The sequence below is a fragment of the Helianthus annuus genome, chromosome 2 (genome assembly GCF_002127325.2).
Source record: "Helianthus annuus cultivar XRQ/B chromosome 2, HanXRQr2.0-SUNRISE, whole genome shotgun sequence".
Taxonomy (NCBI): Eukaryota; Viridiplantae; Streptophyta; class Magnoliopsida; order Asterales; family Asteraceae; genus Helianthus; species Helianthus annuus.
Window position 1 is genome coordinate 61150433 of NC_035434.2, and position 12363 is coordinate 61162795.

General features: G+C 34.5%; 1 protein-coding gene across 1 annotated transcript; it reads right to left on the reverse strand.

Annotated features, from left to right (window-relative positions):
* Positions 1-6498: 6498 nt before the first annotated feature.
* On the reverse strand, positions 6499-7332 carry LOC110893385. Its single transcript, XM_022140497.1, has one exon. The coding sequence runs from the start codon at positions 7330-7332 to the stop codon at positions 6499-6501; it is 834 nt and encodes a 277-aa protein (XP_021996189.1).
* Positions 7333-12363: the final 5031 nt, after the last annotated feature.

Sequence of the window (12363 nt, forward strand, 5' to 3'; positions counted from 1 at the left end):
TTAGGGTTTTGGATAAAATGATAGATGAGTAAACTTTTGTTTTGAATGAGATGTAGGTAAGGAGCCCTCATTGAGTGACACATGTCCCAATGATGGTTTCTTTTATTATAGTAGATAGATTTTAAAGATTATTAACATCTTAAACAATAAAAGGTCATTTAATGACTACGTCTTAAACCCGCGCTTTACGGAGTACTTTCCGTTGGTATAAGTTTGGTTTGTTACAATACCATCATGATACATGTACTTGGTACAGCAATTAAAAGAGATAAAACGAATAGTGCTATCAATATCCATTTTATGTATTTATAGTTTGTAAACAAATACTTGGTTTTATAGCTATAATATAAAACTTGAATGTTAATATTTATGAGTAGGATATAAATTTTTGAGTTTTTTTTTTTTCTAAAGTGGTGTTGGTGGAGAAAGTATTTACCAAAATAGTGTTGGTTCAAAATTATTTACCAAAATAGTGTTTTAGTTGTCAAATTCAAAGAAAATCTTACTCTTTAGTTTCTCACTCCTAATCTTAGTAGTTAACTTAAATTTTATTAAATAATTATTGATTTAACCATTGTTTTTAATAAGCAAATTGTAAACCTCAAATGTTGTTCGGATCTAACCTCAGGATATAAACTAGTGTGTAATTAAAAGTGTTTTATTTATATATAATCGATGAGAAACAGTAAACAAAAATTAATAAAATATGTAATAATAAATATATACATGTACCTTTTATAAAACTATAAAATTTGTATTTACTGATTCCAAATTCCGATTTCAACTCCTATAAACAATCCGTTATAGTTTTTTTTGTTATTTGAATTCGGCTCGATCGAATTTCAAGGTTATTGTCCGATTTGAACAATAAACAACCCAATTTGACTTTAAAAAGGGATTGTAATGTCTTGAATGCGAAAAATATATAAATGAAAAAGTATGATGAGTTGGTTAATACAGTAACAAAGATCTATAATGGGTTGATTATCCAAATCAAATCCGAATATAGTTTTTTAATCAAAATCGGACCTACGAACCTATAAATTTCGAACCAACTCAATTATTCGAAGTCAAAATATACAAGTTTTATATTTTTATAAAAATACACGTACAATTTTATTTATGACACATATATTATTTATTGTCTATTTATTTATTGTTTATCATCGTTTATTGATAAATACATATTAATTTGTGAGCTCACAATCATGTACGTAACAGTGATTTTTTGGAACGAGGATGGCAAAAATAATTGAGGTTAGCAATATTTTTATATTAAAAAAATAGAGTAAATTACAAGTTTTGTCCTTTATCTTTGTACCAAATTTAAGGCGTTGTCCTTTGCCTTTAAAATTGATAAGTTTTGTACTTAATGTTTTCAAATGCTACACGTTATGTCCTTTAACCCTAACTCAATCAAAATTTTTTGTTAAATCATATCACAAAAGGGTAGTTTAGTCCTTTTACCCCTATATTTAAAGAATATTTGAAAATTAATATAATATGTTTGGAATGGGATCAAATACAAACACTTATGTTTGTAAGAACCGTAAGAACCAACACATAATTGACAAGTGTCCCTCAATAAAAAATTAGTTTAGGGGTAATTTAGACCTTTTGACCATAACTAACTAAAAATAATTATTAAAACATCCCTAAATCCATGCAAGTTTAATTCAAATCAAAGTTTAATTTTTTTAACATATCCATGATCTAGTAACTCTTCATGATCGAACCAACCTGTAGGAACCACCACAAAAAATATAATCAGCACAACACTATATAATTAGCATAACATCTTTAATCGTTCTCCATTATCAGCACATCGTCCTCAATCGTTCTCCATTATCAACAAAAACGACATTATCACAACATCCTCAATCGTTCTCCATTATCAGCACATCAGATGTGCTGACTATATCTACTTTTGGTGTTTGTTTGTAATATATTGTAATTAACACATAATCAGCACAATTATAAAACAACTTTGGGTAACTTTTTTTAAAAATCACTTTTATAAATAAAAAAAGGTATAGCAATATGGTACTCATATTAAAGTTAAAAAACTACTTGATTTTATGGTATATTTTTTAAAAAAAAAATAAGGGTAAATTACTTTTTGAGTCCCTGTGTTTTATGGGTTTTAACTAGTTGAGTCCAAAAGCAAAAAGTTTAACGACCTGAGTCACCATAAGCATTTTCTTTTACCATTTGAGTCCAATTTTATAACACCATCCACCTAATCTGTTAACTACAAGGGCAATTTAGTCATTTAGACACAAAATACAAGTCTCTATGCACAAGGTATTTTTTTCATTTTTTTATGTATATTTACTCACAAAAATCAAAAAATCTGCAGTCTCTCTCTCTCTCTCATCCACCCTCTCTCTCATCCTCTTCCATCCATTTTCTTCACAGACGGTTTTCATCTCTTCCTTCCCCATCCTTTTCATTCCCCCAAACCTTCATCCATTCCATTTCATTCCCAAATCATATTCAATCCATTCTCTACCATCAATAGCAACACACATAATCAAAACAAATCGATCTATTTCCCCCAATTTGTTAGGGTTTTTCGAACCAACTGATACATCCGTGTCACATCCTCATTGTCTACGATAAACATCATCCAATTAACTGTTTTTGCTTCTTGTTGGTGTAATCGATGGTGATTTGAGCACGTATTGGAGGTGAGGTTGTGGAAGATTTGAGCAGGTTGGTGACGGAGGTGGTTGTGGTTATGGTAGTGACGGTGGTGATGTGATGGTGGTATTGAACTTCCATCAAGATTATCACACATATAATAAAAAAACTAAGAAAATAAAAAATTGATATCTCACCTGTGAACTATGATCTTCCAAGAGTTTAACATCGAAAACCCATCGATCATGCTGCGATTGGAACCTTTTTTCAAGGGATTTTCGTTCTTTAACAAGAGATTCAAGTTATCTTTGTTGATCTTCAATCATATCAACGATAAACATCATCCAATTAACTGTTTTTGCTTCCTGTTGGTGTAATCGATGGTGATTTGAGTAGGTATGGGAGGTTCGGCGGCTATGTGGATGAAAACGGCGCAAAGTAACAGTCTTGTTGACACCCGGTAAGAATCGAAGAGATGGGGGTTTGTTAAAGGAAGATGAGGGCTTGTGGTTGAGGTTTAATGGGTGTGTGATTGATGAAGAAGAAGCTTCCATTGATTTGTAGAATGAAGGTTTCTAAGGGGAAAATCTAGACAGAGTGTGTGTAGGCAAAGAATGGGGATGATTAAAAGGATACAGGGGAGGGGATGGGGTTTTATGTGGAAGGTATTTTGGTCATTTAACAATATTTAACCAAAAAATTCTAACGGTGTTAGAAATTTGGACTCAAATGGTTAAGAAAAGTGGTTATAGGGATTCGGGGCGTTAAACATTTTGATTTTGGACTTAAGTGGTTAAAACCACTAAAACACTGGGACTCGAAAATTAATTTACCTAAAAAATAATGAAGTATATATAAGTTATTTTAGTTTAAAAAACCTTGGTGGAATTTGTATTTAATTGAAAATGGTCAAATGACTAGCAATTTTACGAAATTACCCCTAGTTTGTTAGTACTAATTTTTAGTTATAAGTGTTTTATTTATAATCAACCCCAACCCTTGATTTAAACTATTAATAGTTCAGATCTGTTCTTACGGTTCTTACAGTTAGCACTGTTTGTACAGGATCTCAACTCTAATATGTTTATCACAAAAACACTTTAAAAACATTAACACAAAATTAAAAAAAAAATCATGTACATATCTTCTTCTTCATCATCTAGCACCTGCAACTCTTCAACACATCCTCTTATCTTCTTTAGCCCAAATTCGTCATTGTCAACAACACATCCTTTAAAAAGAATGAAACCCTTGAACACCGTTCATCGGAACCATACGTTTGTAGGTTCTTTTGGATCCAAGTAGACCCACAACACCGGTGCCGCCTAGTAAACCCGCGACATCGTTTGTCGGAAGAGATCTGTTGCCGCCAAGTAGACCCGCTCTCTATGGTTTCTTCCTCAAAACATTTCAAAACACTCCCAATTTTCTAGAAAATCAAGAAGCTTTCATCGGTAAAATTACCTACATTTATCTGAATTTTGAATATTATTTGTTGGGGGAAATCATTGCACTGTTCATTGATCGTTAATCATCATCTTCTTCTTCTAGCTTTGTTTAGTGGGTCAATCAATTTTCTTGGGTCTTGTTCTACTTGTTTAGTGGGTTTTGTTCTAAATTGGGGGTTTTGCTTTTGTGGAGACTCGGGAGTTTAGAGAGAGAGAATGAGTGTAAAGTATTTTTCATATTTGTGTAAAATGCTCCCTGCATTAATATTATTTACAAAATAGTTCTTATAGAGTGAAACCCTCATGTGCAAAGCACATGACCTAATTTAATATTAAAATTTAACTAGGTTAGGACTAAAGGACGTAACGTGCAAGCTTTTGTAACATAAAGTACAAAACCCATCAATTTTAAAGGCAAAGGACACCGCCTGCAATTTAGTGTAAACATAAAGGACAAAACTTGTAATTTACTCAAAAAATTATTTAAACAGATAATTATTTAATAAGTTGAAGTAAATTGATAAGATTAGAAGTGAGAAACTATAGAGTGAGATTTTCTTTAGATTTGACAACTAAAACACTACTTTGGTAAATATTTTTGAACCAATACTATTTTGGTAAATATTTTCTCTATCAACACTACTATGGGAAAAAACTCTAATTTCTTTTCTTTGATGTTCAATGTGGTTTTGTAAATACAACAATAAGAATACGATAGAAAGTTAATAATATTAAAGGTAGTGATTCAGTAGTACTTGGACAGTTATTTATAGCAATTTATGAAATGTGGAAGTTAGTAAATATTCACTCAGTAAGAAATGGCGTGGATGAAGGTATAAAGTACTATGTGCAGTAAATAGCAGTATAAACTATAAAGCATTAGAATCTGCATTAGAAGATTATAAAAAAAATGAATGGTACTTTAGTGAGGGAGAGAAAGTTTGACAATTAAAAGGTGAAAGGGGTAACATATTGGAGTGGTAAACTATTCATCTAGCCAATCATCTCATGTCATATCAACTCCCTTCTTCACTTTTCATTTTGCACTCAATTATTAGGAGTGCTTCCCATGTGGGAGTCCTTTTTTTATATTTTTTATTTCTAGAAATTATGTTAAGGCCTCATCTTGTTTTTTTGTCCAAAATTGGCGCTCCGCCTTTCCTCCTTTTTTTCTTTCGACTCACTTGCTCTCACAATCTCACTCATACTCGTACTTTACATTAGTCACTTTCAACGAGCCAATATTTATTTTCATGTTGAGGGCGGTCATAGGGAGATTCCTCTTCTTGTGACGAGGCTGACGATGTTTATATTGCAAAGATTAAGCAGTAGTGATGAAAGATTTCTAGCCGGAAGTTGATTAGGAGGATCATTATAAAGGTTCTTATCAATCCAACCCGACTATATTTGCTTCTTTATTGTAGGGTTGTTTATGAGCCTAGCCGAGGCAAGCTCAGCTTAGTTATTAACCGAGCTGGCTCGGCTCATATTTGAAACCAAGCTAAAAATCAACCATTGGGCTCGGCTCGGCTTGGTTTGGCTGAATTTAAAAAAGAAAAACTAATACATAGCTCTTAAAATTCAGTGGTCTAAAATATCATTTAGTTATTCAAAACAACATATCCAAAATAAGTTCAACCTGATACATTACAAGCCAAAATCAAATCCAACAACACAAATAAGTTCTAAATTTCAGCGAAATACAATATTAGTTCATTAGCATGGTAATCAACCTTCAAATATGCCATAGAATCAAGTTACACTCCCAAATACATGTAAATAAAAACAACAACCATACCCAGTATAATCCCACCTATAGCGAGGGAGGGTAGGATGTAGGCACGCCTTACCTCTATCACAGGGGATAGAGAGGTTGCTTCTAGTGAGACCCTCGGCTCCAAAAACCATAACCAAGACATAAGCTTCTAAAAAACATATATAAGCACGCCACTACTAAAAAAGGTAGAAATAAAAATAATAATAAACACATAAATAAGTAAGTTTGTTAGTAAAACTACGACACCAGGAATAGGTGAAAACCTATATATATACACACACATATATATATAAACTATATCACACCTCATAAATAAGTAAGTTTGTTAGTAAAACTACGACACCAAGAATAGGTGGAAACCTATATATATATATATATATATATATATATATATATATATATATATATATATATATATATATATATATATATATATATATATATATATATATAAATATATCACACCTCATAAAACTGAAAAATTAAACTCATAAAACAGGAACCTAAAAACCAGGGCAAACTCCTAAAAATCCTTAACCTTAATCCTACGTCTCCACAAAGTTCTGTCCTCGACCATGTCCTCAAAGAGGTGCAAATCTAGCAAATCTTGCCTAATCCGCTCATCCCAAGTCATTTCGGTCTGCCTCTACTCCTGCTTCTATCTACAGTGAGTGTTTCAGCTATTCTATTCGGGTATGTCATCTGTCTCCTCCTGACATGCCCAAACCATCTCAATCTCCCCTCCGTTATCTTGTCTGAAATACTAAAAACTTCTAATCTTTCCCTAAAAACCTTATTTCCTATCTTGTCCAAGCTAGTGTGCCCACACATCCATCTTAGCATCCTCATCTTTGCTACCTCTAGCTTTCGTGAATGAATTTTCTTGATGGACCAACAATCTGATCCGTATAACATAGAGGGTCTAATTGCAACCCTATAAAATTTCCCTTTTAATTTATCAGGGAACCTCTTGTCGCACAACACCCTTGTGGCTGTTCTCCACCTACACCATCCAGCCTGGATCCGGTGAGCTACGTCACTGTCTATCTCTCCATTGCTCTGAACAAACGATCCTAGAAACTTGAACTTAGTTGCCTGTGGAACCACCTGGCCCTCAATGGTGATCTGTGTGTCGTGCTCATCGCCTGCTCCACTAAAATCAAAGTAAAGGTATTCAGTCTTAGAGCGACTTATCCTCAAACCTTTGCATTCTAAGGCTACACGCCATTCTTCTAACCTCGCATTCAAGCTCTGTTTACTTTCTTCAATCAACACAATATCGTCCACAAAAAGCAAGCACCACGGAACTGACTCCTGAATCGACTTTGACAACTCATCTAAGACAATCGCAAATAGAAAAGGGCTCAACGCTGACCCTTGGTGGAGTCCTACTTCCACAGGAAAGAAATTAGTATCCCCTATCGGTGCACGAACACTAGTGTTAGTCTTAACATATATATCCATAATTAAGTCTGCATACTTACTAGGTACCTCTCTATCCTCTAAATTGTCCTGTGAGATTAAATATATTATTGTTATAATATTTAATCTTGTAGCCATTATAATCATTTATATTATATAGATCAAAATATATTAATAACCTGTTAATAATTAGTTGGTAATTGTTGATGGACCATATTACCCTTATTAACTAATTAGGTTTCCTCTTGGGTGTATACATAAGGAGGTTATTAGAGAGTTTAAGGGTTAGACAGTTACACAATTTACACAACCCTAATAACATCAATAATCGGCTCTCTCTCCCAACCGAATCCTTCCCTTGTTTCGGTTTCATCACCATCATAATCTTACACCCTAAGGAGGAACCAGATCATCCTGACAAGTATGTCAAACTCAATGGCTGCATCTCCTACTGGATTCTCTGCTAGCCTGTCTGCTGTAACAAGTATGTTATTCATGTTTTCCATTATGTTTAAACAGAACTAATCAACATGTGGTATCAGAGCATATGTTGATAAATCAGTTCTATTTTCGTATCCAATATTCTGGGATTAAAATCTGGAAAACAGAAATCTTAAAGCCTTAACAAATCACGGTTGTTTTCGGTTCTTATTATGCCGAAATCACTGTTTTGAGAAATGGGTGGTTAATCATGTCACTCAAAATCACAATGGGTAAATTAATGTCCGAAACCTGTTAACAGAACTCTTAAAATTCAGGTTTCGGATCCTAGAATTATGTTTTATTTTAGGGTTCATCACTTGTTCTAAGAAAAACTCGAAAATTCCTTAAGTTTTGGAATATGATTTGGATTAGTGTATGTTTTTACTGTTTTTTATCTGAATTATATCTATTAAAATTTTCGAAAACTGTTAAAGATAATCATATTATAATTTCGAAATCTTTGATAAGTTTAGATCAACAATAAAATAGGAAACATTATCCCACAATCCCTAAAATTTCGAGCTTTCAGTTATTTTCACAACAACAGCTGTTAACAGGAGTTTCGAGACCATAAAGTTGCGACTCGAGACCATAAGGTTACAACTTGAGACCACAAGGATGCGACTCGAGACCATAAGGCTACAACTCGAGACCATAAGGTTACAACTCGAGACCATAAGGTTGCGACTCGAGACCATAAGGCTACAACTTGAGACCATAAGGTTACACCTCGAGACCATAAGGTTGCGACTCGAGACCATAAGGCTACAACTCAAGACCAAGGTTGCTACTCGAGACCTCATAACTGACTCGAGATCTCATAACTCAGTCGAGACCTGACTCGAGACCTCACTCAAAACCTCATTATTTTAGGCTGTTTAATGTGAACTAAAATTTAGCTAGGGGCTCCGCCCTGAACCCCGTGCGGGGGCATACTGTCCCCCTGCACCCCCCAGCGAACTCACCGTGGAGTTCGATCCACGCTAACAGTGTGACAACCCTCACTAAACCAGGTATCCGTACGACTTAATTAATAATTAATTACTGCTTAATTACTGTGCTTACTTGAACTTGTGGATAAACTACTACTTGATTACTGATACATGTACATACTTGCATCGTACTTTATTTACTGTCACTACATTATTTACATGCTGAACCTTAGTGACAAACATGATGCACAAAAGCACAGTAGCACTATGAACGGATAACCTATCAAAACATGCTGATAAAGCCAGCATCAGGCAGACACTGCCTCTAAGGCCTATATGAGCCAGAAATAGTTACTACACTAGTGGTGAGTGTAGGGATACAAGGGTTGTAGAACTGCGTCTCTAGGAATAAGTTACAATGACAGGATGTGCCTAAAACGTACTCTAAGTACAAAACTCAGCACTTTAACCAAAAATTCAGCACGTGGTTAGCTAATAAAGTGCCAAAACATGAGGAAAATATTACTAGACACTTTCAAAGTGTCGGGAATAAGTTGTGTCACTAAAATTAATATTAACGACACTTTAAAGCTTTGTTAAACGCTTTAACGGATTACTATCCAACCGAACAACCGGACTTTACCCGGGACATGAAAATTTTGCCATTAACATTGTTTATCTTTTTCTGAGCCAGTTAGGGTCCCTGAATACCTGAACACCCACTGTAATGCACAACACACTAGTAACCGGGTTAATCCCTAAACTAACTAAACTAACCTAACTACATGCTAACTAAATGGTTGATTTGGAACCGGATTACCCCCCCCCCCTAACCAAACCGTCCCCAAGAGGGGGACACCCTTGTCCTTCTTGTGATTATTTTATTATACTTGTTCCATATCTACTAGACACACAAACCCTTGGATAATGTTCATAACCTTTACCTATAAGATCACCACTAAACCCCTCATTCATTTACTTAACATTTCACCACTCAAAACACTCTCCCTCTCTCTAAATAACTCACGGCCGAACACCCCTATCCAACCCATCAATTTTTCGAGTTTTGTTTAAGCCATTCCAAGATCATTCAAGTGTGAAGGATCACCTACGAGGAGGCTTGGTGCATTCGGAACTCGAAGGACCTCATCTCATTGCTTTTATCCACTCATTTTGCGTCTAGATTCTTCCCTAGCCTCGAGCTAGTAGTAAGTTACTATAATCACACTCTCGAACTATTTTAAGGTGGTTAAAATGATATGTAACGGTTAAAACTCGTGAACATGCAAGATGATACATAAAAGTCTACTAAAAATACTAAAAGTGATGGTTAAAAGCTAGATTGTTGTGTAAATCTTGTAGTATTTGATTTGTGTAGTTATTTAGGCCCGATCTATGTTGTGGTAGCTCGGATCATCGTTTAACCCGGATTGGTCATGATCATAGATCATGACATAGAGTTGTCTTAGTGTAACAAGGGTTAAGTGATGAAACTCTACCACACGAGAAACTTGAACTTGTGTAAAAACGATTTTACTTACAAAATAGTGTTTAAAACTAGTAGATCTACGGATCTACAAGCGGTATTTTCAAAAGACCGAGTGTCAAAGAAATCTTATTTTCTAAAACTGGATCTTACACTAACAAGAATGAATTTCTAAAACACACAAGTGTGTAAACACATGTGTAACACTAAAGTTTCGACAAAGAACTAGTTATGTCAAATTTTACAAGAAGTTGTAAATATGGAATTTCTTTAAAAGCGAGGCTTTTACGAAACCGGAATGATTTATATAAAGATCCACTAAAAGTAATGGGATTTACTTCATATTTTTGGATAAACTACAAGTTCATGTAATTTTTGCGATTTACATGTTTATTGGCTAGTTTGTTGCTTTGAACATTGTTTTGGTTGAATGAAAATATTGTTGAATTGAATCATAAAAGAAAATGATACGCTTGAAAGCGTGGCCACCTCCAGTTACAGGGGAAAACTCTGGCGAAATTTTTCTAAAAACCTAACACTTGGAAATATTTTCTCTACAAGTGTTAGAGATACATTTTGACTTGTTTTCCTATATAAGTTTCGCCACGACTTTATTTACAAAATATCGGAGGTGGGGTTTTCACAAAATAAAACGTGATAAATATATATTTGGAAGATATATTTTCTTCATAACGTCACTTGTTATGTGTTTATGATTATTTTGTGAAATATACAAATATTATTTTTAGGGTAAAAATAATATTACCGTGTTAACAATTCCAAAATGATACAAACGCCTTCGCGATAATTATTTAAGTTACACCGGTAATTATTATTACCATTCGATCTATAAAACGTAACTTACACATTTAAGGAAATATTTATGAACGCGTATTTTTGTCAAGGTATTATTTTGGGAAAATTATATGTATTAAAATATAATATTTTTGGGAAGAATATTTATATTTTGGAATAAGAAGTAAAATATATATTAAGTGAGACTTAATAATATATTTCGAAGTATACGAACGCACATGTATTAAATCCCCCATCCTTGGGAAGGAAAATAATCACCAAGTATATACAGAAAGTAAACACGAAATAGTTGTCTAACTATTTCCCAAAAACTTAAACCATAAAGCTAAGGCACGGCCGTCCGTCTAATAGAGTTAGTACGTGTAGGTCGTCGCACCGCTGCTTGATCAGGAGATATACTTGGTAGAGACGCACCACGGTGAGTTCATGTCCCCCTTTTCTCTTAACTGTTTTCAGTTTTTAAACTGCGGGGGTGAAATACATGTTACTTTGATTACAAATACTTTATACATGGTATGGTTAGCGTAAGGAGGTTTACTACTTAGATCATGTGAGTGGGAGGCGGAAACTTGAGGCCATTAATCCTCAAGGTAGGACCGAGGGACAGTAGCGGTAGATCTATCTGGGTGTAGCGAGCCCAACCCCTGAGCCCGCCTAATGGACCAGGTGGTGACTTTGTGCCCAACGCATAAATCCGCTAGGTTTGAGTCTTCCTACTTGCACTTCACACATATCAATGGCCTTGCAAACCATTGGCGATCTCTTTTTCCTTATTTGCTACATACCAGGATTTTATACTTACCAAGGGTTTTATTACTCACTTACACATGAACTCGCTCAACATTATTGTTGATTTTTTTTTTCAACTTACATGTATTTCAGGGAATTAAAGGATCTGGCACGGTATGGCATGTTTTCCGGCTGCACTAGTTACGAGGTCATCCAAGTTTAAGGGATGTGACTTTTTCCTGCACGAGTCACAGTTCTTAAACTGTGTTTATGTCATGTTGATGTTTGTGTCTGTTGAACACTGTTTATGTTGTTAGGATGTGTTTCCGTTGAGACATTGTTATGGTATTTTACTTTTCAAACCTAATTTAATGGATGATCTTGCATGGTTTTTAAATTCATATCGCTTGTTATGGTTAAGCTATGGTATTAAGAAGTCACACCAAATTAACCACGCTTCCGCAAAGCTAGGGTGTGACAGCTTGGTATCAGAGCTCTGATCATAGCAAACTAGGATTCCTTCTCGAGTCTAGACTATGATCACTAGGGCTCTCACGAAAACATTTTTACTGCATGCCACTTAAGTCCAGATCCAAAACGTTTTTACAAACAAATGTTGAGCACATT

Bases quoted from the DNA above. Each gene is read 5' to 3' on its own strand.
- LOC110893385 (XM_022140497.1), bottom strand. From the start codon at position 7,332: ATGGATATATATGTTAAGACTAACACTAGTGTTCGTGCACCGATAGGG.